Genomic DNA, 26,844 nt, shown 5'->3' with positions numbered 1-26,844 from the left:
TAAAGACAAATTCATAAATATCACATCCCCTGAGCATTTACCCTTGTTCAAGTGTAGCATCAAACTCGAATACCTGTAGGTCATGCCTATCTAAAATTGAATTACAAATCTAACTCAGAAAATAAATCATATATAGCAACTATCTTGAGCTTAAAGACCAATACATCTAAAGATAATCACTAACCCTATGACTTCTTCACTAGACTCATCCTATGGCATCCATGAAAGCCTCTTCGAGTTAAACACTACAAAAACACACAAAAAATGGGTTAGTACATTAATGAAAAAAGCATACATAATATGCTTTACACGCGTAACATGTTTGTTGAGGCATTACAAATCTAACAAACAATCCATAAATTAATTAGATCAAACAAGACGACAACAAGAACAGGCATAATGTGATAAACGACTACTCAAACCATTTAATTGTTACTCATTCTGCAAAACAAATTGTCTCTATTTGTTTAGAATAGCGAATAGCGAAAGTGCCCATGTGGTAGGTAATTCTCAGGTGGAGACGGCGGTCGTCTTCCCCTCAAGTTATAAAGAGTATCGTGATGGTGCAGGTGACTGCCCATTTATTAAGAATGCAAGCAGGAAAAGTGAGCAATCAGCACTTTTTTTCTCTGAGTTAGAAATTTCAATCCTAACTGAGAAATTCAAGTTTGCTCTTATTGAAAAGTTTTCGTGAGGGCACCCACCTATGAAAGTTATCAGAAAAAGTTTTGATGACCTCAAATTAGCAGAAAATTAAAAAGTGGGGTTCATGGAAGGGTGACATGTATTGATTCAATTAACCATGGCTGAAGATTGCACTCAAATTTTTTCCAAAAACTATCTTAATATTGCTGGTAAATCAATGAACTGACTCAAGTGGTCTCAACCTCCTACTATATAGGTATGGTTTAGTCTACCTGGCCTAAAGCTGCATTTTTTTCATCATGAGGTTTTTTACTCCATTAGGGTCATACTTGGGGACCCTATAAAGCTAGATCTACCCACTTTCAATCTAATCAGACATTCTGTGACCAGAATACTTATAAAAAGAGATATTACTATATCTGATGTTACTGAAGTCTGGTTGGACACAGCTCATAATCGATATTGACATCAAATCGTCATGGAGCATAAACCTTCTTATTGTTCTCATTGTAAGATGTTTGGGCATATCCTTGATAAATGTCATAAGTTTCATCCTAATTTGAAATATAAAGATCAAGTTAATAAAGATGGATCAAACCCCACTGCTCTGAACATATTTGTTCCACCTGGAGAGAAAACTACCACAAGACGAGATTTAATGTCTGATCTGCGATTGAAGAGAAGTTGGATGGCCCTACAGAGCAAAACCCTATTGAAAACAGTACTGAAGGACCCCTACTGATACGGACTGATAATCATGAGAACCTTGCAACTTCTCATCTTCAGGAAGTATCAAGAGTAGAGGCAACAGCTCATACCTCACACACACACTTGAACCTTTTGTGAGTACAACTGTTGGCAATCTTTCTACTGCAGCACTATCACATCATTTGAATGAGCAATAATCTTCGGATGATGAATGACAGGTCTACACTTTCAGAAGGAAGAAGAATGGAGATCTACGTGAACTAAGGAATCTAATGGATGATACTTTGGTGATACTTTGGTTACTTCGGGTCTTCGGGTAATGGTACGCACCTAACCAATTTGTTAGTTGGTTCCCTTCCAAAAACTAGAGGCAGAGGCAGAACTAAATTGAGTCTTCCCGATTGATCTTATATGTACCATCTATTGTTGGATTTTTATTTTTCTTTTTTTGTGTGTTGTACCGTGTGGGTTGGGTGTCTTTTTGGACCCACTCATACAACCTATTTATACTATTTTTTCTTTAATATAATTGCACTTGGGTTTTTTAATATATATATATATATATATATGATAGATAGCGTCATGTTTCCGTCTCCGTCTCTGCTAAGGATAGCGATTCTATGGCGACGCCAATGATCATTCATCATGGCGCGCTCGTATGTTGGCGTGTCGGCCAGCGGACGTGGTGAGACCGGTAAAAGGACACGTTCTTATGCTAGTGTTGCCGCTGATGGTGTTCCTAACTTCCCTTCTGCTTTCTACGATAATCTCGAGCTCGATTCCGTCACTTCTTTCGTTCGACGTCCCGACCGTCCTCTCTGATGCCGAGAACGGCGAACTCGCCTCTTCCTGCCGTCTTCATCTGGTAGGGAAGTTTATCTATGGGATTCCAAAGTTGGAGTTTCTTCAAAAACATTTTGAGTTGATGAGGCTTACGGGAGATTGGAAGATTGGTCATCTAGATGGAAGGCGCATTTTGATTCAACTGGCGAATGAAGAGGACCGTACGCGTCTGTTTTCGAAACATATAGTCTGGTTTGAGAACTGCGGTATGAAGGAGTTAAAATGGTCAGCATATTTCGATCCTAAAGCTGAGGCTCTTATTATTCTAGTCTGGATTAGATTCCCCTATTTGAAAGCTCATATGTTCAATCATGAAATTCTTCTCTCTAGCGGCTATGTTCGGGAGACCTCCAAAATTAGATGCTCCCATTTATAATCTCACGAGACCCTATGGCTAGAGTTTTAATTGAACGGGATGTTACATTACCTCCTCCTGATGAGGTTTGGATTGGATCGGAGCGTATTGGTTACTGGCAACAGTTATTATTAGAACAACACCCCTCCTATTGTACAAACTGCCAAATGTTTGGGCATGATCAGGATCAATGTTTCAAATTGAATCCTGATCTGAGGAAAAAGGATGGGAGGAAACAACCGCAAGTGCCTAAAGTTCTGGTTGTTCCGGCTGATCCAGCTGTGTCTCACCCCCCTTCTAACCCTACGACCCTTGTCGAGGGTATAATTGAACAGGTGTTACCTGACTCAATTCCTCCTGGTATCCCTCCTGATATCTCTAATATTGGAGGGGTTTCTGTCTCTCCCCATACTATTCCACATGTTGATATAAACCAGGAAACTATTTTCTCTACTGACATTGCCCCGATTGAGATTACAAGCTAGGATTTAAATGCTCTGGATATTCCTATCATCTCTACTTCTACCTCTCACCCTCTGAATTTGAATATTGATATAAAACATGATCCTACCTCTTCAAATGCAATGGCCATGGGTGAAAATCTTGGGCAGTTTCTACCTGTTCCAGATCGTCTTATTAATGTTGAGGGGCTCGACCTTCCTCGGCTTCTCTTCCTGATGCTTTGAATACGGATAATATTTCTCTTTTTTCTCATCACAATTATAATCTCTCTAACACTCTTTTGGATGATATCTCAAAAGTTTTAAGGAATGAATGGCACGTGCAAAAGTATCGTAGAAGGAAGAATAGAGTTCAAAAAGAGGTACAAAATCATATTAATGGGAATAATGTGCTAGAAATGAATCAGTACTTTTCATATGGAGAAAATGGACGGACCCGACCTAGATCTTCTAGGAAGGGTAATATGTCTAATCATGTTTAATATTCTTATCTAGAATATCAGGGGAGTTGCGGATCCTCAATCCATTGGTAGACTCAAATTAATGTCAAGAATTCATAAGGTTGATATTTTTGCTATTTTGGAACCCTTGGTCGCCTCTCCGGATCTTGGTCGCCGTTGATATTTTTGCTATTTTGGAACCCTTGGTCGCCTCTCCGGATGATCGAATCTTGGGTAAATTCAAAAACTTCATTGCTCTAACAAAATTTTCTAACAAAATTTGATTGTTTTGGCGGAAGCATATTACAGTTGATGTCATCACTGATGATAGGCAGTTTGTACATAATTTCTTCTCTCTGGATGTTTTCTCTAGCTTTCTTACTTTTGTCTACGTCGGGACTTCTAATGTTGCTAGATTTGATCTCTGGCATAAGCTTTCTGTTATGGGTACTTCTATCAATCAAAATTGGATGGTTGGAGGAGATTTCAATATGGTGATTGATGAATCTGAGAAATTAGGTGGTAGGAGATTTGACACCACCTTAACTAATAAATTCAACGACTCTTTAGCTTTAGCGGGAATCTCTGATTTGGGTTTTATCGGTTCTAAATTTACTTGGAAAAGGGGTAAGTTGTTTGAAAGACTTGCTAGATGCCTTGTCAATCAACTGTGGATTACTTCTTATGGATTCTCGCAAGTTCAGCACCTTTCCAGAACTGGTTCTGATCATAGCCCACTTCTCTTATCTTTAGATTATTTTAAAAAGTCCTCTACATACAAGTTTTGTTTCTTAAATGTATGGGCCAGACATGATGACTTCTTGAGATTAATTGCGGCAAATTAGAAATGTGAGGAGGTGGGCAATGCTTGGTACACTCTTTGGAAATTACACAAGAAGGTGGTTGTTGCTTTAAGGTTTTGGAATTGGGATGTTTTTGGTGATGTACATGCAAGTGTCCAAAAGGCAGAACAAAGAGTGTATATGCTTCAGGCTCTTGATGAGAACACTAATGATATCATCCAAGATTTACAGGAAGCCAATAAATAATTGCTTGAGGCCTCTCTTTGGGAGGAGTTGATGCAACAAAAAGCTGGGTAGACCCATTTTTCTCAAGGAGATAGAAACACTAAATATTTTCATGTTTGCATTAAACAAAGAAGAGCCAATAACACCAATGTGAGAATTAAAAGCAATGAGGGGAACTAGATTATTGGGGATGACGAAATAGGGAAGAGTGTGGTTCTTTACTTTTCTAAACTGTATGAGTCCCAAGAGACTTCGGGCTCTATTGATGCCTCTTTATTTGATGATGTACGTCATCATATGGTGTTATTTGATGATGTACCCTCTTTATTTGATGATGTACGTCATCATATGGTGGATCTTGATCTTTGTGATATTTCATCGACTGAGGAAATATATTTTACTCTACTTGAGATTAATTGTAATAAAGCTCAGGAGTCGGATGGCTTTACTTCTGTTTTCTACATTAAATACTGGAGTATTGTTAAGAATCAGGTTGTGGCGGCTATTCAGAGTTTCTTTAAAGGGAAAACACCTGGAAATCATTTCTCTTTCTCTGCAATTTCTCTGCAGCTACAATTGTTCTCATTCCCAAAAATACTCAAAAGAGCTCTTGGGATCATTTTAGACACATATCTTTGACTTCTGTTATTTCAAAGTTAATTAGTAAGATTTTGGTCAGACGCACTCAACCTCATCTCCACAATTTAATTTCTTTGAATCAATCTGCATTTATTCAGGAGAGGGGGATCACTGATAACATAATGCTGGCACAGGAACTCATTGTTGATATTGATAAAAAATGTAGAGGGGGCAACATGATTACTAAACTGGACATTCGTAAGGCTTATGATTCTATCAGTTGGGAGTTTCTTTTGAAAATTCTTCAGGCTCGAGAGTTATCTCCGGAGTTTTGCAAAATTATAACCTCTTGGCTTCATTGCAATAAGTATAGCATTCTCATTAATGGCCAATCTCGAGGCTTTTTAGTGCGTGCCATGGAATTAAGCAGGGAGACTCTTTATACCCTGCTATTTTCATTTTAATTTTTGATTATTTATCTCGCCTCCTTAATAATCTTTTCAGGCGAAACCTCAAGTTGCAATATGCTCATAAATCTAATATGGTGGTCTCTCATTTAGCTTATGTCAATGACATGATCCTATTTTCTAATGCTAGCAAGCATACGATGAAAGAGATTCACAATCACAATTTAATGGTTGATTTTCAATCCGTTTCTGGCCTTTCTTTTAATGCTAGTAAATGTAACATATACTTGAAAAACATGATCAATTGTTCTAATGCCTCCTGGATTGCTAATTTTATGGGTTTCTCCCTCTCTACCCTTCTGCTTAAATATCTGGGGGTTTTTCTCTTTAAAGGCAGGAAGAGACGTATACTGTTTGACGAGGTTGTGGAAAAGGTTCGGAAAAGAATTTTGGATTGAAAAAAAAAATTCCTTTCCTTTGGGGGTCGAATTACACTGTTTAGGAGTATACTTCAATCTCTTCATTTATATATTCTTCAAGTTCTCCAACCAAAAAAAACACTATATTGAACCTTGAAAGATGTTTCAATAAGTTTTTATGGGTGGGAAATCACTCTGGTAGGAGATGGTTGCCTTGGAAGGATGTTTGCAAACTCATATATGTGTGTGGTTTGGGTTTCAAATCTCTGCAACATATTACCGATATTAATGTTTTTAAGCAATGGTTTAATTTCAGGAAAAGAGAGTCGTTATGGGCTAACTTCATGCACGGGAAATATTGACGTTTCTCTCATCCTGCTTTAATAAATTGGCGGTTGGGGAATTCCACGATGTGGAAGAGATTGCTTATTGTTAGAGATTGGGCTAAGAATTTCATTTATTAGGTGGTTAGATGAAACCTTTCTTTTTGGCATGATTGTTGGTCCCATGTCTTACTTGATATGAGGGATACGAGATATTCAAATCTCAAAGTGTCGGATACTTGGGTTGACGGTCATTGGAACTTTCCGCTTCTTACTAGCATTTTGATGATGGAGGGAGCTACGTTCATTTCCACCATTCCTATTGATCCTCATTTGCATGATACTCCTACTTTGAAATTTTTCAGGACGAGCTCCATCACTAAATCTTTATATGTTTATCGATATACTTTTCAAAATACCCCTTGGGGAGAGGGAGTGTGGAGTTGGGCATTAAACCCTTCTGTCTTTCTTGTCTTGGCGTATTTTTCATTCAATAATACCTTGTGATGATATATTAAAAATGAAAGGTTTAAGAATCCCCTCCTGTTGTTGTTTGTGTACTTCGGCGGAGGAGACTATAGAACACATTTTCTTCTCTTGTCCTTTTTCTTTACTCACTACATTAAGTTGCAATCTGGATCGTAAGAAGAAACACTTTTGGCAAATTTATTTTTACATCATATGTTAGTTTATCTGGATGGCTCGTAATGATATTATTCATGAAGGTAAGGTTATTCAGAGATTATTCAGAACATGATGACATGATGGTTTTCACTAATATCATTTCCTACATTAATAAATTGTGGAGATAGGGGAATTTTAAAAAATGTTTCTTTTCGGGCATCAACTATTTTCTCGCTTTGGGTCACACGAATATGGATGTGATGAGCTCCCTCACTCACCGATTTTGGTTAGATGGCGGCCACCTCCTAGAGGGTGGATTAAATTTAACACGGATGGGAGTTTGAAAGGAGTTGGAAAGCCACCAATGCTGGTTGTGGGGGCATTGCAAGGAAACAAGCAAGGAACTGTATTTTCTTCTTCTCTTCTCCTTCTTATGTTGATTCTCCTATAGAGGTTGAGGCTCGAGTTATTTTAACAGCAGCTATTTTGGCTCATTATCTCAGCTAGCAGTTTATTATTTTTTAATGTGATAATCTTATCTTGATTGATATTTTGGCAAATAGTGGCAACGCCCCTTGGGATATACTTTATTATAAGGATGATTAAATGTTTAATTTCTAATATGAATATTATATGGAGTTTCAATTACCGGGAGGCTAATCAACCTTAATTGGCTTGCTAACTTGGGCAGCTCTACTTATATTTGTAGGGTGGGATCTACTCCCCCCTCTCTTTACACACTCTGCTGGTTGGTGATAATATTGATGCTCCTTATATTCGTCGGGATGTTTCCTCTTAAATCAGTTTGGTTGGTTGGGTGGTATGATTCGGCCCAGGATAACATTTGGCTGGTATTTTCTCTTCTTTATTTACTTTCGTGCACGTTGGAGGCTTGGTTTTTTTTGGGAACAGACAACTTATATTTTTGTTTCACTTGGTGTTTGGTTTTATATCACTAGCATGGAGGCCCAGGGCTCCTATGCTATATATGAGATGATTATTTTGCCAGGCCCAGGGCTCCCTATTTTGGATTAGTTATGGTGGCTGTGGAGTTGGCGTGGAGTTTGGGCTTACATCGAGTTATGGCTTGGGGGGGTATTAGTGGAGATATGGCACTTGGGAGGTACAATAATGTGTATGGATTTATGGTTAAGATTGGAGATAGGAGATTATATTTTTTGCTCCATCTTCACCTTATTTATGGTAACGAGCATGATCTCTCTTATTTGGAGGCCATGGCTCCAAATTTATGCGGCGTTTCCAAATCTTAGGAACGTAATGTGGCTCCGTTTTCATTGACATGGTTGGTTGGGAGGTTGGAGGAACGTGGACCATTATATATTTTATGCTCACTTGGTTTTATTGCTTGTTTACTGTTTTATCAGTTTTTTTGAGCGGCAGGTTTTGAAACTTTCGGGATTTCCTGCGGTTTCTAGTTCTCAAGATGTCTGTAGTTGGCTTGCAACTTTTGTTATCTTTACTATTTTTGCTATACATGTTCATAAGGGGTATACATCATTTCTTTGGGTGTACGTTTTGGATTGATACATGTATATTTTGGTTATATTTCTCTTTGTTTCATCTTTATTTCTTTTTGGATGGAGTTGTAATGCGGAAAAAAAACCCTTAGGACAAATAATACTTAAGTATGACCAAATTGGATACTTCCCAAGGCGGCGGAGTTATTAACCTTGACGCCATATTATGTATCATATACAGATATATATTCAAAGGAAATCGGTATTTGACAGAGGCCCAAATACCAATTTTCCATGTGAATTTTAGCCCCATAACTAGAGCCCGTGTCATATGCCTAAAATTCTAGAGCCCCCGCTCCATGGTGGGATCGAACTCTTGACCTGAGGGAACTTACAATAACCCTGCCACCAATATGTCAAGGCTTGTATACTTAGACTCAGGCCACGTTATATATATATATATATATATATATATAGTTAATTTTATTTTTTAAATGTTAATTGTAAGTTCTTTTGAATTCAGTTTTGAATTGAATGGACATAAAGATCAATATTTGTGCAAATGATTGAAATAATTGAATTAAATGTTAATGTTTATTTATTTTAATTAATGAATCTAATATAGACATTATGTATTAAAATATTACTAATAGGTTTAATTCAATAGAAATTAAGCTATAGCAATTCAGTTTGGAGAAGAAGAAAATTTTGAAATTAAAGGTGATTAATTGTGCTTGTAAGTTACAGTGATATTTTTTTGTTTTTAAATACATCATTGCTTACAATTTTTCACTATTATTTTATTATGTCGCATGTCAATGTATTTAAACTATATCTGATTGTTTATATTGATGCATGTTAAAACTGTTGTATAAATAATTGTGTTATAACTTTTCTAAGAAGATATCACCTTATTGTATGACATGTAAATTCTAATGTAGATGCATAATTATTCATTGGTAGATAAATGTAATGTGTATATTATGAATAATGAAATAGTTTAATATGGATGCTTCTTTGTGCATGCTAAAAAGAGTTCACCTCATTATGGTACAGACAAGAGCACTAGTATACCCACGCGAGTAAATATTATTTTGTCACTCCATATAATTGTAATGTTTAGATCACTAATCGCCTGAGTTGATGGGAGAATAACGGCCAGGAGTGATTAGGCACTTTTTCACCTCAAAAAGTTGTGTAAAGTAGATCACGACCCACTGTCAAGATGAGATAATATCGATCGCAGATGAGTTGATTTATGTTTTGACGGTTCTCATAAAACGAATTTGAATGTTAGGGATATGAAATAAAAGTAAAGTTAAAGTTATTGTATATCAGAAGCTTAGATTATTTTCATTGATTAAATGTCATGAATATAATAGATTATTATATGTTTTTCTAGAATTAAATATGAATGATCAGCATGCATATTATTTATTTTTCTTACTGTAGTTTAAAAGTGTGGTTGCTCATATATTATCCTTAAATAACTCGTTATAATGTCATAATAGTTTTACAGATTTTAAATTTTTAAATAAAATCAATAGAAGATGAGCTAATATGTACAGAAAGTAATAACAATAACTGAAAAAGTAAAACTTTTACCTGTTAAATATATTTCTTTCTTTAGTGGTTCTTTCATGAATATTTGAATATTAACTGTTAATAGTAGGAATAAAAATTTAGAGAATTTAATTTCACCATGCGACAGTCTGTTCCTATTTAGTTAATTCCAAGTCCTGAGCTAGCTCATGACAATAAACAAGACCGCCTCATTATATCCAAGAACACTAAGGACTCAAATTGGGCATGGCAAATAATATTCGAGCAACCTCAATTTATACAAAGATTCTTTAGCCAGAGCCCCGAATAGGCACTTAAGCAAAGAAATATGAACAAAAAGGCATCATTTCAAGTACTCGCCAATCTTTAAACCATGGTGCATACATTAAACTAGAAAGTGAAAAAAATAAAGCCATTAGTGTGTTCTGAAAAGCAGGTAAGTGTGTTCATCAAGGTGTGCAAACATACAAAAACACAACTAAATATGCACAAATTATGAACTATGTGCACATTTTGACAAAAATAGCACTAGCAAATAAAGCACGAGATTAATTAAATATAGACCAATTTAAATTGTGGATGTGCATTACATAACAGTAATCAACTCTAATTCAAGCGCACTAAAAGCCTATGCACACTCAAAAAAACATGTTTGCACTAAAAAAAGGATGCAAGCATGTCATACCACAAAATATTGCAAGCATTTCAATAAACAAGCATGTGCAAACTAAATATGAGATTCGAAATCATTGTGGCTTCAAAATGCTATGCAAACAATTGGTGAACCTGAAAATGAGTTGATAAAATTCAATAATGTTGCTTTGAAATGCATGCAAAAATGCACTAGAAAATGTGGGAACATATTCTGTGGCTCGAATAACCTTTCATTGCATGCAGAATAAAGTTGAGATGCTGAAATATTTCTAACATTTTGTTATATTTTTTAACAAAAGAAATGAAAAAAAATCTTGAAAATATATATAATATATTAATATTATTAAAAGTTTTTAAAGATATTTTGAGCATAGTAAAATCACGACAAACTCATTTCAAAGCATATAATATATTTCATTTTCTCACTTTAAAAAAAAGGAGTAATCGATCAAAAATTTTGGTAAAAGATAAAAAAAAGCACAAATACTAGGAAAAAATGGGATTCACGTTGATTAGTCCTCAATATAATATAGTCAATGGGATCACGACCTTGACAAATATCCATATAAAAAAATAATAATCTCAAAGTTCTCACCCTCAATCTAACCAAAAAGTTAATTTCATCACGAACATGAATCAAAGTTTTGGCCTCAAACCTCACAAAAAGATTTAGTATAACATTTACAAATGCTCTCATGGTATTTAATGGCAAAAATTCAAATGCTCTCATAGTATTTAATGGCAAGAAGTAAGCTTTACGGGAGACATTGCCAACATGGCGGGAAAATGAGTCCAAATCTACAAACTTAATCCTCTAGATATGAGATTAAAGTTAACAATCCCAGTAATCTAATAATATTCCAATATTCGGTCCCCTACATGAAGTAGAAGAGTAGATAAGGTGTACTTGTTGGCACATTATCCAAATGACAAACAATAATTGCAAGCACATGGCATTCAAACATTTTGTCATGCATTCGCATATGGCTTTCAAGTCATTTTTTCAACAAAATGTTGAAAATAAAAACATGGGTGCTCGACCAACAAAGCAAAGCTGTACGTTCCAGCATCTAGACCTTCCAAAAGTTTTGTAGATTTAAGCCACTATACCTAATGCGAGGTATGTTAATATCTAACATTGATAAATTGAATATAAAAGCAACATATATTCATTTGAACTCAACCTCCATAGGAAAACAAGCAAAGTAGCCAAAGAATAAGCTAACTATCTTTGAACCCCTATCCTCTCCAAATAAATAACAAAGTTCAAAGGTTTACAGCAAATCAATTTCCATGTAAAAAGAAGAACAAGTGCAACCACCTCTTCTGTCAATATCACGATTGTTGAATTCTATCAATAGACAAAATAACCTTCAACCTAAGATGTCCTTAGACGACATTAAGACATGTCTTCTCTAATGATGATGGACTCAGTTATCAAAATAGCATAGCCTATTGAGCCATCATCAAAAAAATACCTTCCCAAATTCTGAAATAATAACATTTCAAGCACTTTTTCCTACTATGGACATAGATAATTAAAAATCATAGATGAAAGGATCTTGATTCATAGATAGCTCCGTCTAAAAAAAATATAGGAGAAAAAAGAAAATATAAAAACTAAAGAGTCAATCTAACTAGTTGTTTTGCGCTCAAAGCAGCCATTCATTTATCATTTGCATCAATTTGTCAATGATGTTAAGTTTAAATTTAACTAATAGTCACAAAGGGCCAAAGTTATTCCAAGTGTGTTCATATGGTCACCCTCAAAAAACTCCAACAATAAAGACAAGGCACTCACCCTCTAACAAGATGGTTAGCTCAATTACAATGGCACATAAACCAATTTATTCACTAATAGTAAAGTCTAAGCTGTAAGCCATATGGACTTAATAAAGCATGAAGCAATTGATGTCCCCTATTAGCTAAGATCGGCTACAAATTGGCTCCTTCAACAAGCTTCCACCTCAAGTCCACGTATTCCCCTTGGATAATAAAACCCATAGTTTTCAACAAGAACATTTCAATCAAATTAGGTCGACCATTTCCACTAAGTAATTAAACAAAGGCTCGTAACAACCAAAGGCGATGAAGACATGAATATTGATCAAATTAGTCATGTTCCCCCATCGTCCCTTTGAGCCAATAATATCATAATTTTTTTTGTACAATTTAAATTGAGGCCACTAAAATAATTTTAATTGAAAGTGTTATCTCATGATAGAGAAAGGTAATTAACTATAGAAACTTAAATTTATAGAAAGTATCAAAGCATATTATAAAATCATAGCAACGGGTGAAATCTCTAGATGTTGTCTTATACAATACTCAATCTCCTTATGACAAGTCAACTAGGAACAACTCAAATATTGGCAAAGACAAGTCAAGATTTTTGGAGCACACAACACTCTCGAAGAGTACACTTGAGCAGGTTAATGAGTATTTCAAATGAGTACATTTGATGATAAATAACTTCATAATGTTTTTGGCCAATTTTAGAGACTTAGTATTGAGGATCAAGTTAGCGACTAATTCTTAAGTGACTTTATTAGTACTTGGGCATCTTGTTAATTTCAAAGCTTCAGGTGAATGTCAAGTAGATGAGTTCAAAGTTGCACCTGGTTCAAACTAGTTCTCATTTGACGAGTTTTTGGACTAAGTTTAGGTTCACATCCATCACTTCCATAACATGTTCAACTACAAACCTCAAGTATTTGAACACGTTTTCCTTAATAATAAAGGTCGATGAAATCATCTGAAATGCATACAGCACAAGCAAAAAAAAAATTTAAACATTAATATGCTAACACAATGATGCATTCAAGCACCAAAACATCTTACCCTTAACATAGCATGACATGAAAAGTGACTCAAAACTGCCAAACTTTATGCATTGTATTTATGTGCTTTGAGATGGTAGAAATTTCTTACCACCTATAGATTTCCCCGTATTCATGCATCCCAACTTCATGAAGGTCAATATTCTACAAGTATTTTTAAAAACAGTGCATCGTTTCTCAGATTGCAAAACAACTTATGGTTTTCTTCACGAATGAAAACAGTGTTTCTTCCATGAGCACAGAAAGAAATCCACATATTCTGGAAAAACTATTACTGCCTTGGCGTTTGTCAAGCTTTTTGTTGACCTTCCTAAAGAGAACTGGATCTATAAATACAATCTTCACCCGCGATAAGCTTTTTTTGGGTGGCGTATTCTCCACAAGGCTGTATCGACGAGCGAATGGCTCCTACGTGGGAACATTATTGATGATGTCTGTTGTCCTTGGAGCTATGATGACCTTGAAGATTACTTGCATGTGGTGGGTAGGTGAAAAGTGATAAAGAAAATATCTAAGTGCCTTGCACGGTGGGGAAATCAAATCTCGTATTTTGACACCATCGAGGAAACTATTTCGGGCCTAAAAACACTTAACTCACGGTTGGCATTGGGTCTAGCATATTGCTATATTATATATCGGTCTTGGAGAGCTCGAAACACTGAAAAATATAATAAACCTTTTGGGACCTGACTACTATGGTTGCGTTTATTTTATCTTCTCTTATTCAGCATAACACCTTTAACATCATGGAGCAACGGAGTGCTACTCGGCCCATTGGGCTTGGGTCGTCCTCAATGGACGAGCCGATATTGGATTGGTCATTCGTGATGAAATTGGAAAGATTATTCTTGCGGCGGGAGGTCCCTTGGTTCATTTGGGATGGCTCACAGGTTTGAGTATATGGTAGTTTTCTTCTTTGGTGAAATGCTTAAACCTTGGATGTATGAGACCAAAGGTATTATTTTTAAAGGAGATAATGCTAGTGTCATGACTTCTTTTCAGGATAGCAGAAAGACCAAGATCTGGCAACAGCAACTTCAAAGTGGAGTGGATATTTCTTATCTTTTGGACTTTAAACAAGTCCTTTTCTTTATTGTGTATAGAAATTGTAACAATGCAGCCCATTTTTTCGTATTAGGCTTGATTTGAACAGGTCTTTTGTTTGGGATAGTCGCACTTGTGATCCCGATTTTTTTTAGTGTGGCTGGAGAAGATGCCAACCATGCTAGTTCTTTTATGTGGCATCTAGCTCCATTTTGTACTTTATGTCCTTTTTAATGCAAAATGCACATTTCAAGGAAAGAAAACAATCCACTAAGTTCTCTCCACATAGCAAAATTTTTCCCTCAGGTCCCCGTATGGTCCGCTCCGTCCGCTACCCAACTAAAAGGCGCCATGTGGACTTGCGGACCCATATTTACACGTAATGTAAAAGGCAAAAAAAACGCGTTTAAGCCTGGCCCAGCCCGACGTGCAAAATTTTACTTATTTTCTCATCTTTTCTGCGTCTTCCCTCCAGTATTTTTCGTATTATTCCCTCAGAAAGTTTTATTCTGCATAATACAGTAGAAAAGAATGTTTCAAAAAGCGTTTTTTTGGTTTTGTTAGGGTTTGGTCGCTGCATTTATGATAGAGATAGATTTCTCTCTTAATGAAAAGTTAGAGCACATGGATGACGAAATCAATGTCAACGTGTTTGAAATGGAGGTAAGATTTTTTGCTTGCTTGAATCCGTTTTCCATTTTCCAGTTTTTTCTTCGATTGTCGTGAGGTTTTTATTTATTATTATGTGGTTAGGTTTATATTATCTGCGGTTATATTTTATCTGCGGTTATATTATCTGCGGTTATATTGAAGAAATACTCAATAACCCGAGAATAACCCAACAATAACCTAAGAATAACTCGAGAAAAAGTAACCTACCAGCTCTTTCAAAAAACAGTGAAATATTCTGTGAATCATCGATTGTTGTGAGGTTGTTTTTGTTTATTTAAGGGTTTAGGGTTTACTTGTCTGCGGGTACATTGAAGAAATACTCAATAACCCGAGAATAACCCTACAATAATATAAGAATAACTTGAGAAAGTAACCTACCAGCTCTCTTAAAAAAAGTGAAATATTATGTGAATCTTCGATTGTCGTGATGTTATTTTTTCATTATTCTGTGGTTAGGGTTTATTTATTTTCGAGTAAATGCAAGAAATACTCAATAACCCGAGAATAACCTAACAATAACCTAAGAATAACCCGAGAAAGTAACCTACCAGCTCTCTCCAAAAAAGTGAAATATTGAATCTTTGATTGTCGTGAGGTTATCTTTTCATTATTCTGTGGTTAGGGTTTATTTATCTTCGGGTACATTGAAGAAAGACTGAATAACCCGAAAATAACCTAACAATAACCTAAGAATAACCCGAGAAAAAGTAACCTACAAGCTCTTTCCAAAAACTGTGTAATAGTTATAGGGTGTGTTCTTTTCTGAATATCTAACTATCTTTATGGTATAAATCAAATTTATAGTTATCTGGGCCAGAAACAGATTGCAATGATCCAATTGCTCGTAGTTTTCTTAATATTATTGTTCGTAATGAGGAAGAGGCTTACAAACATTATTGTGCTTATGCACATTATATTGGTTTCACTATACGCAAGAACCACATAACTTACTGGCCTAAATCCAAGTAAATTAGTCGAAAGATTATATTTGTGGAAAATCAGGTCATAAAAGAGAATCGCAGCTAGTCACTACTGTAAAGTACAGAAAAGCGGATACAAGGGCTAGTTGTCAAGCAGTGGTTCGCTATGCTATTAATCTTGATGGCAACTGGACCATAAAAAAAATTTGTTGAAAGTCATAACCACCCCTTGGCGGAATCACGTGACAAGCACCTTTTACGTTTCAGTCGAAGGATTAGCGAGTTAAATTTAAATTTGTTGAGATCAATGACAGGTTCTGGGATTAGAGCATCGGATGCATTTAATTTCCTTTCTACAGAGGTTGGTGGAGTTGAAAACTTGGAGTGTACAAGACAAGATGCATACAACTTCATTCAAAAAGATAAAAGAAGTAGAATTGAACAGGGTGATTATGATTTTTTTGGAGATGTCATCATTTTCGACACTAGCTACCGTTTGAATAAGTATAATTTATGTTGTGCTCCTTTTGTAGGGATTAACCACCATCTGCAAAACGTTCTATTCGGAGTTGATTTTTTATCTGACGAGACAATAGAATTCTTCAAGTAGTTATTCAAAATTTTCATTCGTATAATGGATGATAAGCATCCAATTACAATGTTTACAGATCAGGATCAAGCGATAGCAAGAGTCATTGCAGATTGTTTTTCATTCACAAGACAGATTATGTCAATGGCATATCTATAAGAAATTATCCTCGAAAGTTCATTGCGATGTGACTTACAAGAGCGTTAACAATATATTTTATATTTTACAAATGCATGATTCGGAAGAGGAGTTCGAAGTTACTTGGGCTCAAATGATCGAGCAAGAAAACCTGCACAACAACATGTGGCTAGATACACTGTACCGTATAAGACATAACTGGTCAACTGCATTCAATAAAAAAATTTTCGAAATGAGAATTTTATCTACGCAAAGAAGTGAGTCTACAAATAATATTTGTCATGGTGCATCTAAGCCAACTAGTTCTCTCACAGATTGCTTTCTAGGTCTAGAAATTATTATGAAGTCATGAAGAAGAAACGAAAATGATGAAGACTTCAAAAACTTTCAGAATGTTATTACACCGACAGTTAAAACAAGCCCAGTGTTGAGGCAAGCTACAATGTATTATACCTGGAAGCTCTACTCTATGTTTGAGGAAGAGTTATTTCATGGGCTATGTGGATTGACTGTCAATTTCTCAGTTGAGAGTTCATCTGAATTCTATGTTAGAGGTTTGGATAATCAGGACACGAGTAGAACCTGACATGTTACATTTGATAGGCTTAATTGCGACATCACCTGCAGTTGCAAGAAATTCGAAATGACGGGTCTGCTTTGCTCTCACTCTCTACGCGTCCTTAATGCTAACAACATAACAATGATTACCGAGAAATATTTGTTATTCAGATGATCTGCTAAGGCAAAGAAATATATCTATAATAGTTTTAAATACAAACGTATGAAAGACTCTCAGGCTCAATTGTCTGGCATAACTTCCAGAGGAATCCTATTTCAGTCACATGCTCAAAATTTTGTCTACCAATTAATTAATAAAGCTCAAGGAAATGAACGCACAGAGACATATAAATGAATTATTGAAAACAGGGTTGAATTATTGATGAATTATTGAAAACAGGGTCTGAAGGTGTTGAGGATATATTAGATGGGAAGTATCTTAAACCAAATAGACCAAACAAAAAAAGAAAATCCCATAATAGTAACTACAATGTGAATGATCCCGTAAAAATGAGACCGAAAGGTATTTTTAATACGAGAATGAAAGGATACTGGGAAAAAAACAAGAGAGCCAAAGGTACATATTTATACATTCCATATATTTACCATTCTACATTCCATATATTTAAGATTATATGCAAAATTAATTGTCTTATACTTTTACCACTGTATGCAGGAAAAAATCAAGAAACATATACGAGCCAAGAACCGCACATCCATTACGACGCAAATATGATTGCAGTGTCACACTCTCTGAGTCAGAAAATTGTCACACCGGATCCAAGATGTTTTGTGCCCAATATAATTCACCTATTTTAATGTGTTGTGCCCACTTTAACTCATCTGTATTAATGTACTAGTTCATATAACATTATTCCAAATGAAAGTTGTAGATGTATGTTTTGTAATTCATTTGTATGTTGAGTATAGAATTTGTTATCTGATTGTGTAATATGATTGTAACCTAACAATACCCCAACAATAACCTAACAATACTCCAATAGTAACCTAACAATACCCCAACCGTAACTTAACAATACCCCAACGCTCCGAGACAATACCCCAATAATAACCTAATAATACCCCTACAATAACCTAACAATACCCCAAGAACAATCTAACAATACCCCAACAATAATCTAACAATACTCCAATAATAATCTAATAATACCCCAACCGTAACTTAACAATACCCCAACGCACCGAGACAATACCCCTACAATAACCTAACAATACCCCTACAAAAACCTAACAATACCCCAAGGATAACCTAACAATACCCCAACAATAACCTAACAATACTCTAATAATAATTTAACAATACCCCAACCGTAACTTAATAATACCTCAACCATAACCTAAGAATACCCCAAGAATAACCTAGCAATACCCCTACAACAATCTAACAATACTCCAATAATAGCCTAACAACACCTCAACCGTAACCTAACAATACCCCAACCATAACCTAACAACCATACCCGAACAATACCCCAAGAATAACCTAACAATACCCCAATAATAACCTAACAATACCCCAATAATAACCAATAATACTCCAATAATAACCTAACAATACCCTAATCGTAACTTAACAATACCCCAACCGTAGCCTAACAATACCACAAACTAACCTAACAATACCCCAACAATAACCTAACAATACTCCAATAATAACCTAACAATGTCCCTACCCCAACCGTAACCTAACAATACCCCAATAATAACCTAACAATACTCCAATAATAACCTAACAATACTCCAACAATAATCTAACAATACATCAACCATAACCTAACAATACATCAACCGCAACCTAACAATACCCCAAGCATAACCTAACAATACCCCAAGCATAACCTCCCAAGCATAACCTAACAATACCCCAACAATAACCTAACAATACTTCAACAATAACTTAACAATATCTCAACCGTAACTTAACAATACATCAACCGTAAACTAACAATACCCCAAGAATACATAAGGTCATTCAGCAGTTTAAACATTTAGCCCTGCAATAAAATATCAAACAGATATACATTTCGCATTTCAAACACAATAGACAATCATATAGACCAAATTCGAGGCTATAAGCCTGCCAAATTTCATAGTCATTCAGCCTGTAAAACATAAAGACAATCAAAGTTCCGAATCAAAGTTCCGAGATACATTTATCCTCCAAATAATTTATATCTACAGATTTCATATACTAGCTCTGCTCTAAATTGAGGCATCTCAGTCTGCCGGTCTTGATGGTCTTTCCATTTAATCTTGTCTTTCTGTATAATTGCTTCCATATATTTACAAACAGTCGACGCTATTACTTTGTGTGAGAATGTCTCTTGTTGTGATAACATCCCAATGTCTTATCTGGTAATATAAATGGTAGTTTAAAACAGTGAAAGAATAAACAGTTTATGTCAGTTGTTAGTTAAATGAGGCTTAGAATTTTACCACGTCGCGGGTGACTCCCAAATGCATTTTATTAGGCAATGAGTCGTAGAATCTCCACTTGCGGTCCTTCTGGTTCCCAACAAGTAGTATCTAATGTCTATTATTAATTGTTGGAACTAAAATTGTCTCTGCTTGAGATACAGCTTCCACTATGACGTAGGCAACAATATCTCGTAGAGGATGGTATCTGAACCTTTGCATATACAAAATAAATGAATTTAAAAGTGCATGAACAGCTAACATTGATGAGAATTTTATTACTTACCCAATGTGCCGGAGAGACGTACAAATAGAGTCTAAGAGAATCAGGGGACTGATGCTTACGGTTACCTAATCCAATGGCAAACATATCTATATGTTATACCCCAACTTCTTTATTGTCCCAAAGTGCTTCAAGGTCATTTCGATTTAAATGAATGTGACCCTGAGCAATTATTATGTCATCCCTGCATATTGATTGAATAATTTTTATTAGATTTAATAAACAGTTGACAAAAAAGTGTTTTATTTTTACATATCTTTCTTTGTACTTTTTTAAACAAGTATTTATCACCTCTTGCATGTGTGATGGTAATAGTTCTCTGCCGTGGAACTCTACGGCTTTACAAGAGAGGGCACCTTCGTATGGAACAATTGCTCCCGGTTGTACCTCCTCTCAAGCTTCTTCAGCCTCCTCTTCCCTAGTTTCATCGAGCCGTGGAGATGGTATGGTAATCGGTGTAGAAGAATCATAAATATGTTGTAATAAATCATCTATCTTAGAAGTCGGAAGTTCTTCCATTTCATTTCTTTTTACAACAACAAATGGAGAACTAATTGTCCTCTTTTTTCTCGATCCTCTGGACTTGATCCTTCGGACTAAGCTACCAATTGGGTCTTTAGTGATGCCTTCTCCAGGTTCCCCGACACCTTTATTTATTTCGCTATCAGCTGCAGCTTCATCAAAGGCAGTCATTTTACCTATTGGTTGTTCTTCTTCAAGAATATCGGGCCCCCACTCTTGTTCCCACGCTTCCTCAATATGAGCAGGTGGTTGTTCTTCCTTTTCTGGACTTTCTTTCTTCCCAGTAAATTCAGAATCTACAGGAGATTTCATGGGAACTTTATTTATTTTTTTCATTATTTCTTTGATGTCGGTCTTCACCTCCATCTTTATATACTCCATACTAGCTTTTAGGTTATTTACAGAATCATTCAATTGAAATAAAATTTGTTGTTGCTCCCTCAGAGTTTCTCATATATCTTCAAAACCCAAATGTGAATGTGTAGGTGGCGGGATGCTGCGAGTCTGTACAAAAGGAATAGCACCATGAGACTGGTGTTGTTGGATGAGTGTGAATTTTGGATTCTCCAATGGACTTTGCGGGAGACGAGATCAAGTCAACTAGAGGGCAAGTAAACTGTGTTCCTCGTCTATTAAATCAACAAAAGAATAAAGAACCTACAAAAACATTCATTATAAAAATTAAATAATATACTCAAAACCAAACATAATCCTGAACTTATAATAGTCATTAATATCATTCACTTGTACAGGACTAAGCTTCTTAAAGATTAAATGGATCCTTGGAGGGTTCCACCCGTATTTATTGGTCACCTCAACATTCAAAGTTTGGCGTCAGGATAAGTCGGGGCTATCATAAGTGTGCGCTCATAAAACCACAACTGCATAATTATGATTAATAAATCAAAAATTTATATAACCTAAATAAGAAAAAAATTAAATTTTTTAACTGAGGTTGGGCAATATACTAACCGTTAGAAGAAGAACAAACTCATTCATGTATCCCAATGGCTGACCCATCCTTATTTTGATGGCGCAAGCATTGACCTGTTCAATTATGTGGTCACATACTGTTGCGGCCCAATTAAATGAAGAAAAACTATCTACATTCTCAGCAAATGAATAAATTCCTATGGGTACACTAAAATTGTTGGAAGGAAATAATAAATTAGACAACAAAAATTTAATAATAAGTTCATCAAGAGTAGCGAATGAACTCTTCAATAGTTCACTCTTTGCCCGCCTTACATCTACATCATTGACGGGTTTTTTAGCCCAAGTTGTTGTAGGACCTCTGTTGGGCATGTCAATCAACAAAGCAACTTGGTTTGCATCAAAACTCAGCTCCTTTCCCCCAATCTGAAAGTCAGTTTATTTGTATCCCAACAATTCAATAAGTGCATAGTTAGGATGTGATCTTGAGGATAGGGGGGAGATCAAAAAACTGATTAAGCTTCATTTTTTCCAGATTTGACAATGTCTCTCGAGAGACAATTGACCGAACCTTATCCAAAACCTCTCTAACTGCTGATAGTCGGCATCTACAATTTATTGATTGTTTATTCATCAACCTACAGGAATAAGATGCATGTTATTAATACTGACAATAACTCAGGCATAACCTACGAATACCTTATAAATAACCCAGAAATAACCTAAGAATAACCTAAAAATAACTTACAAATAACCTAAAAATCACACAGTAATAACAAACAAATAACCTACGCATAACTTAAAAATTAACAAAACAATACCTTAAAATAACCCAGGAATATCAAATAATAACCTACGCATAACTTAAAAATAACCTACAAATAACTCAGGAATAACATACGCATTATTTCAAAATTAACAAAACAATACCCTAAAAATAACCCAGGAATAACCTACGAATAACCTGCGCATAACTTAAAAATCACTTGTAAGTAACTTAAAAATAACCCAAAAATAACATACGAATAACCTACTCAGAACTTAAAAATTAACAAAACAATACCTTAAAAATAACCCAGGAATAACCAAAAAATAACATACGCATAAGTTAAAAATAATCTATAAATAACCCAGAAGTAACATACGCATTATTTCAAAATTAACAAAACAATACTCTAAAAATAAACCCAGGAATAACCTACGAATAACCTGCGCATAACTTAAAAATCACCTTCAAGTAAATTAAAAATAATTCAGAAATAACCTACGCAAAACTTAAAAATTAACAAAACAATACTTTAAAAATAACCCAAGAATAACCAAAGAATAACCTACGCATTACTTCAAAATTAACAAAACAATACGCTAAAAATAACTTAGGAATAACCTAAAAAAACTCATGATTAACCAAAGAATAACATACGCCTAACTTAAAAATAACATACAAATAACTTAAAAATAACACAGGAATAACATGGAATAGTTGTCAATAAGTACTAAACTTCAGAGTAACTCAAGAATAACCAAATAATAACCTAAAAATAACTCAGAAATAAACTGGAATAGCTGTCAATAAGTATTAAACTTCAAAGTAACTCAAGAATAACCCAATAATAACTTAAAAATAAACCAGGAATAAATTCCAAAATAAACGATGAATAACGCAGAAACAACACAATATTAACTGATTAACGCAGTAGTAACATGAGAATACACTTCTAAGTAATCCATGTATAACCAAAAAAATAATCTAAAAATAACCTAAGAATAAAATGATGACAATTACCAGGACAAGTTTTACCCTTCAATGCCCTGCTTCATCCTCTTCGTCTCCTTCTTCCTCTGCTTCTTTAACTTCATTGATTGTTCAACATCTGCCTTCTCAGCCTCTCTTGATACTGTTCTTGAGCTCTCTTCGGTCTGCGCATACTCCGGATCATCAAATGTCATTGTTTTACGACTTTGAAGCTATCGAACGAGGGAAATGTGAAACCTTAGCAGAGCAAACAGCGAAAACGTAGTAGAAAAACCCTAGCGAAAAGTATTTTCGAAACGTCTTCTTCGACGTTCTAAATGGCGGGATACTCGAAGTTCCTACTCGAAGAGGCGCGAGCTCGTACATCGGGTCGGGCTTCAGCGAACTTTTTTTTTTTAAATTACGTGGACAACCGGGTCCCACATTTTACACGTGGCTAAATTTAATTGGTCAGCGTAAGTTGCGGACCGCCAGGTCTCATGACCGAAAAAGAGCTCCTCCACATGGCTTATAAATTCATTGATGACAAGGTTAACAGCGGACAATAGTTTATTATTCCTTGCCAGTAGATACTTGCTTGCGTTGAAAATAAATTCTAACATCCTAATAGCAGATTGCAATAAGTTAGAGAACAAGCTTCCGATGACAGAGAGAAGTTCAGTTGGTACATTATCACACTAGCAACCATCAATGTTTCAGAAACGTATATAAAAGTAATGTCCGGCTTTTAGAAAGGCATTAATTCGGCGGCATGATAGTGAATCTCCTTTAATTCAAAGAACTAGAGGAATTCCCCAATCCAGTATAATCGACTAACCTTTAAGTATATAAGCTTGAAGAAGAGCAGGATCGAGCATAAGAGCCCTATCACAATCCTTGATGACGTGCTTGTGCAGTTCCAACTGGCTGTAACAAAAGGCGCGATTGCTTCGACAGCCAAAAAATGAAAACTGTTGATTAGAATAACATGAGCTGAAAAAAGATACAGACAGGAGATGGGGAATCCATGAATACCAGAGATCCTGAATGGAGCACGATCGGGAAAGAACAGAATCGAGTATGCGGATGGCTTTGGACCAATTACGCGAACTGCAAAGCTTCACTAATTCCAGCCTCTCGCCGGATGATGTCATGCTGGTGAGCCACCGCAACGCTTATCGGAATTCACCGGCGCTGCCACTGGAGCGCCACCGAGGTCCGGGTCGATTCGCCGGAGCGTCAACTAATGACGAACAAGAGATCCGAGGCGATAAACGAATAAAGCGAACGAGAGGAAATGGGGAGGTCCAGACTCGAACGAGCAAGAATCTGATGCTGGGGTTACCGTGTTTAGGAATTGGTTTTAGCCGGGATTATTTATAGCTATGAGTTTGTTAGACGGACAAAAGATGACAATTATTAAAACAACGTAAAATATCGAGGGAAAATGGCATAAAAGTAAAATTAACATGATTTAAATCATCAGCTGTTGCAAACCCTTTAAATTTAGCTCTTAACAAAAAATTATATATTAATTAAGATTTGTATTCTATAATTATTATAGTATTAGTATTAGGATTTGTATTTATTGAATACTAAATTGTTTTTTTTTTGTGAAAACACAACTCGAGAGTGAGAAGTAGGACGAGAGAGAGTAATTGAGGAAGTCTCTACAAAGAAACGAGAAGAGGTCATTTTATTCATCCTTTTGTCTCTTATTTATAGTGGTGTATTTATACAATTACAGTAATAAAGAAACGGTTATAGAAGTTAGTTTTTAATTCAGTGAATATGTTAATTATTCTTGTTGATTTATTACTAAATCGGGTTTATAATTGGAATTTGAACATGGTGGTAATTAGCCGGTCGACTAGCTTGGGTTCAGTCGGTTGAGGTGATCGGTTGAATGAAGACCACGCCTGTCGATATAAAAGTCAATTGGTCAACTAGTTGCGATCAAACGCCCTTGTTAGTAGCTTGGGCTGTTGGAGCTATAGTCGTGATCTGTCGATGGAGTCTTTTGGCATCGTATGTTGGTTGACTCTAATGGAGCAATTGGTTGCTAATGGTCAGCTCAGATCATGTTTCTTCAAGTTGATGCTCTGATTGTTCGACCATTATCCTATAATGTTTGATGGCTTTGAGATTCGTGTTGATAGGTTTGGCGTATACATATTAACTCTCAGACTTTTTCTGCTCCTTGACATCAGCAGCTACGATAAGGACAAAAAAATTATTAATGATCAATGACACTAAAATCTAAAAAATTTATTTGGTAATCAACTTCCCTTTGGATTTTGTGCTCAGCGCACTATATAAAGAGTCATGGGCTTGGTATGGCAATTGTTGTTGTCATTTTCTCCTAGAAAATTGAGTTGCATCATGGCTGATAGTTCGAGACAGATAGCCGTGGACCCCCAAAGTCTAGCTAAAGTGGGTTATTGGGGTTTTAACCTGTGTCAGTAGATTAGGTTGATTCGTCGGGGGACCCTGAGGAGCAGATGCCAAAAGTCCCTCGTTAGGAGTCCATGGTCCCTAAGCCTGGCATGAATGTATGTGTTGAAGGCCAGCAAGCTCTATTTGTTAAAGGTGTTGAGGTCAGTGAAAGGGAATTGGAAGAAGCGGTGACCATCGTCCTTCCTCAGTCGCTACTACAAGAAAGTGGGTGCACTTCGACATAAAATGGAGAGAAGTCCTTTATAGATTTACGGGTATGTAAGACCTTCTTTGGTCCGTTGATGGTTCTCCAAAAATAAAAAATAAATAATTAACAATGTTCTGACGCATATGGCAGGAGCAAAAGTGTTCCTCGGGGTCAGGTAATCCTATAGGAGACGAGGACCCGCCCTCTTACAGCGTGGCCTCAAGATAGCTTGTCACCCTGCCTGATCATATTGTTGTTATTCAAGATAAGGTCACTTCTATCGCTTGAAAATGTGCTTCTCATTTTGTTGATGCAGGGGGAGGTGACGGGGGAACACTCAATTTTGAAGGGACTTTAGACAAAGTTGTGGTCGCAGCACTTTCTTCTTCGAAATCAAGCGCACCACCTATTGTCGTCGCTTCATCGGATTCAAAGGTTAGGAACCCATCCTATGTTACTATGTTTGAGAGGGACAAAGTCAATCAGATAACTCCTGCTATCTCCTCTAGTTCCACGCCGGGAGATTTGACCTCATCCTAACAGTGAGGCCTCATCTTCCCCCAATGAAGTAAGGGTATGTCGTCGAGTGAAGGAGCCGGTGAAGGAATTAGATGTCCCACATCCCTTTCCCTTGAAGAGAAGTAATGAGGCTTTCAAGTGGGAGCCCATGCGTAAGAAAGCCAGAAAGGATATGGCTTGTAGCTTATAAGCAGTTCCGTCAATTGGAGCAATCTTCAAATTGGTTCACGCCATATCTGTTTCTATTATTTTTAATTTGTAACTTGGAGTCACCAATCTGTCAGGTCATCTTATTAGGATTCCCTTTTCCAATGGGCCCTACTACTTGAATAGTATGAATGACTCGGAGTAGATGAGGGATTGGAAAATAATGGATTAAGACAGAGACTAGGCAGGTAAGTTGAAAAAAACCTATAGAGCTTATTTTAATCAGATATCTACAAAAGAATACCTACATGTTGACCTCACTTTTGGTTGAGGTCTA

At 36.0% G+C, this 26,844-nt stretch overlaps 1 protein-coding gene across 3 annotated transcripts in view; it reads right to left on the bottom strand.

The window, feature by feature from the left end:
• Nucleotides 1-24,532, bottom strand: part of LOC110028840 (suppressor of RPS4-RLD 1) — a 152,095-nt gene extending 127,563 nt beyond the window's left edge. For all 3 annotated transcript variants that reach the window (XM_020730853.1, XM_020730852.1, XM_020730854.1), the window contains exons 1-2: nt 24,233-24,532; nt 24,036-24,145 (exon numbers count right to left, since the gene is read on the bottom strand). In XM_020730853.1, the coding sequence (XP_020586512.1) occupies nt 24,036-24,145; nt 24,233-24,351 (229 nt within the window). In that variant the 5' untranslated portion in view covers nt 24,352-24,532. The remainder of the gene's footprint in view (nt 1-24,035; nt 24,146-24,232) is intronic.
• Between the last annotated feature and the right edge of the window lie 2,312 nt (nt 24,533-26,844).

The sequence above is a fragment of the Phalaenopsis equestris genome, unplaced genomic scaffold, assembly GCF_001263595.1.
Source record: "Phalaenopsis equestris unplaced genomic scaffold, ASM126359v1 Scaffold000533, whole genome shotgun sequence".
NCBI lineage: Eukaryota > Viridiplantae > Streptophyta > Magnoliopsida > Asparagales > Orchidaceae > Phalaenopsis > Phalaenopsis equestris.
This window is presented reverse-complemented; position numbering and strand designations above follow the sequence as displayed.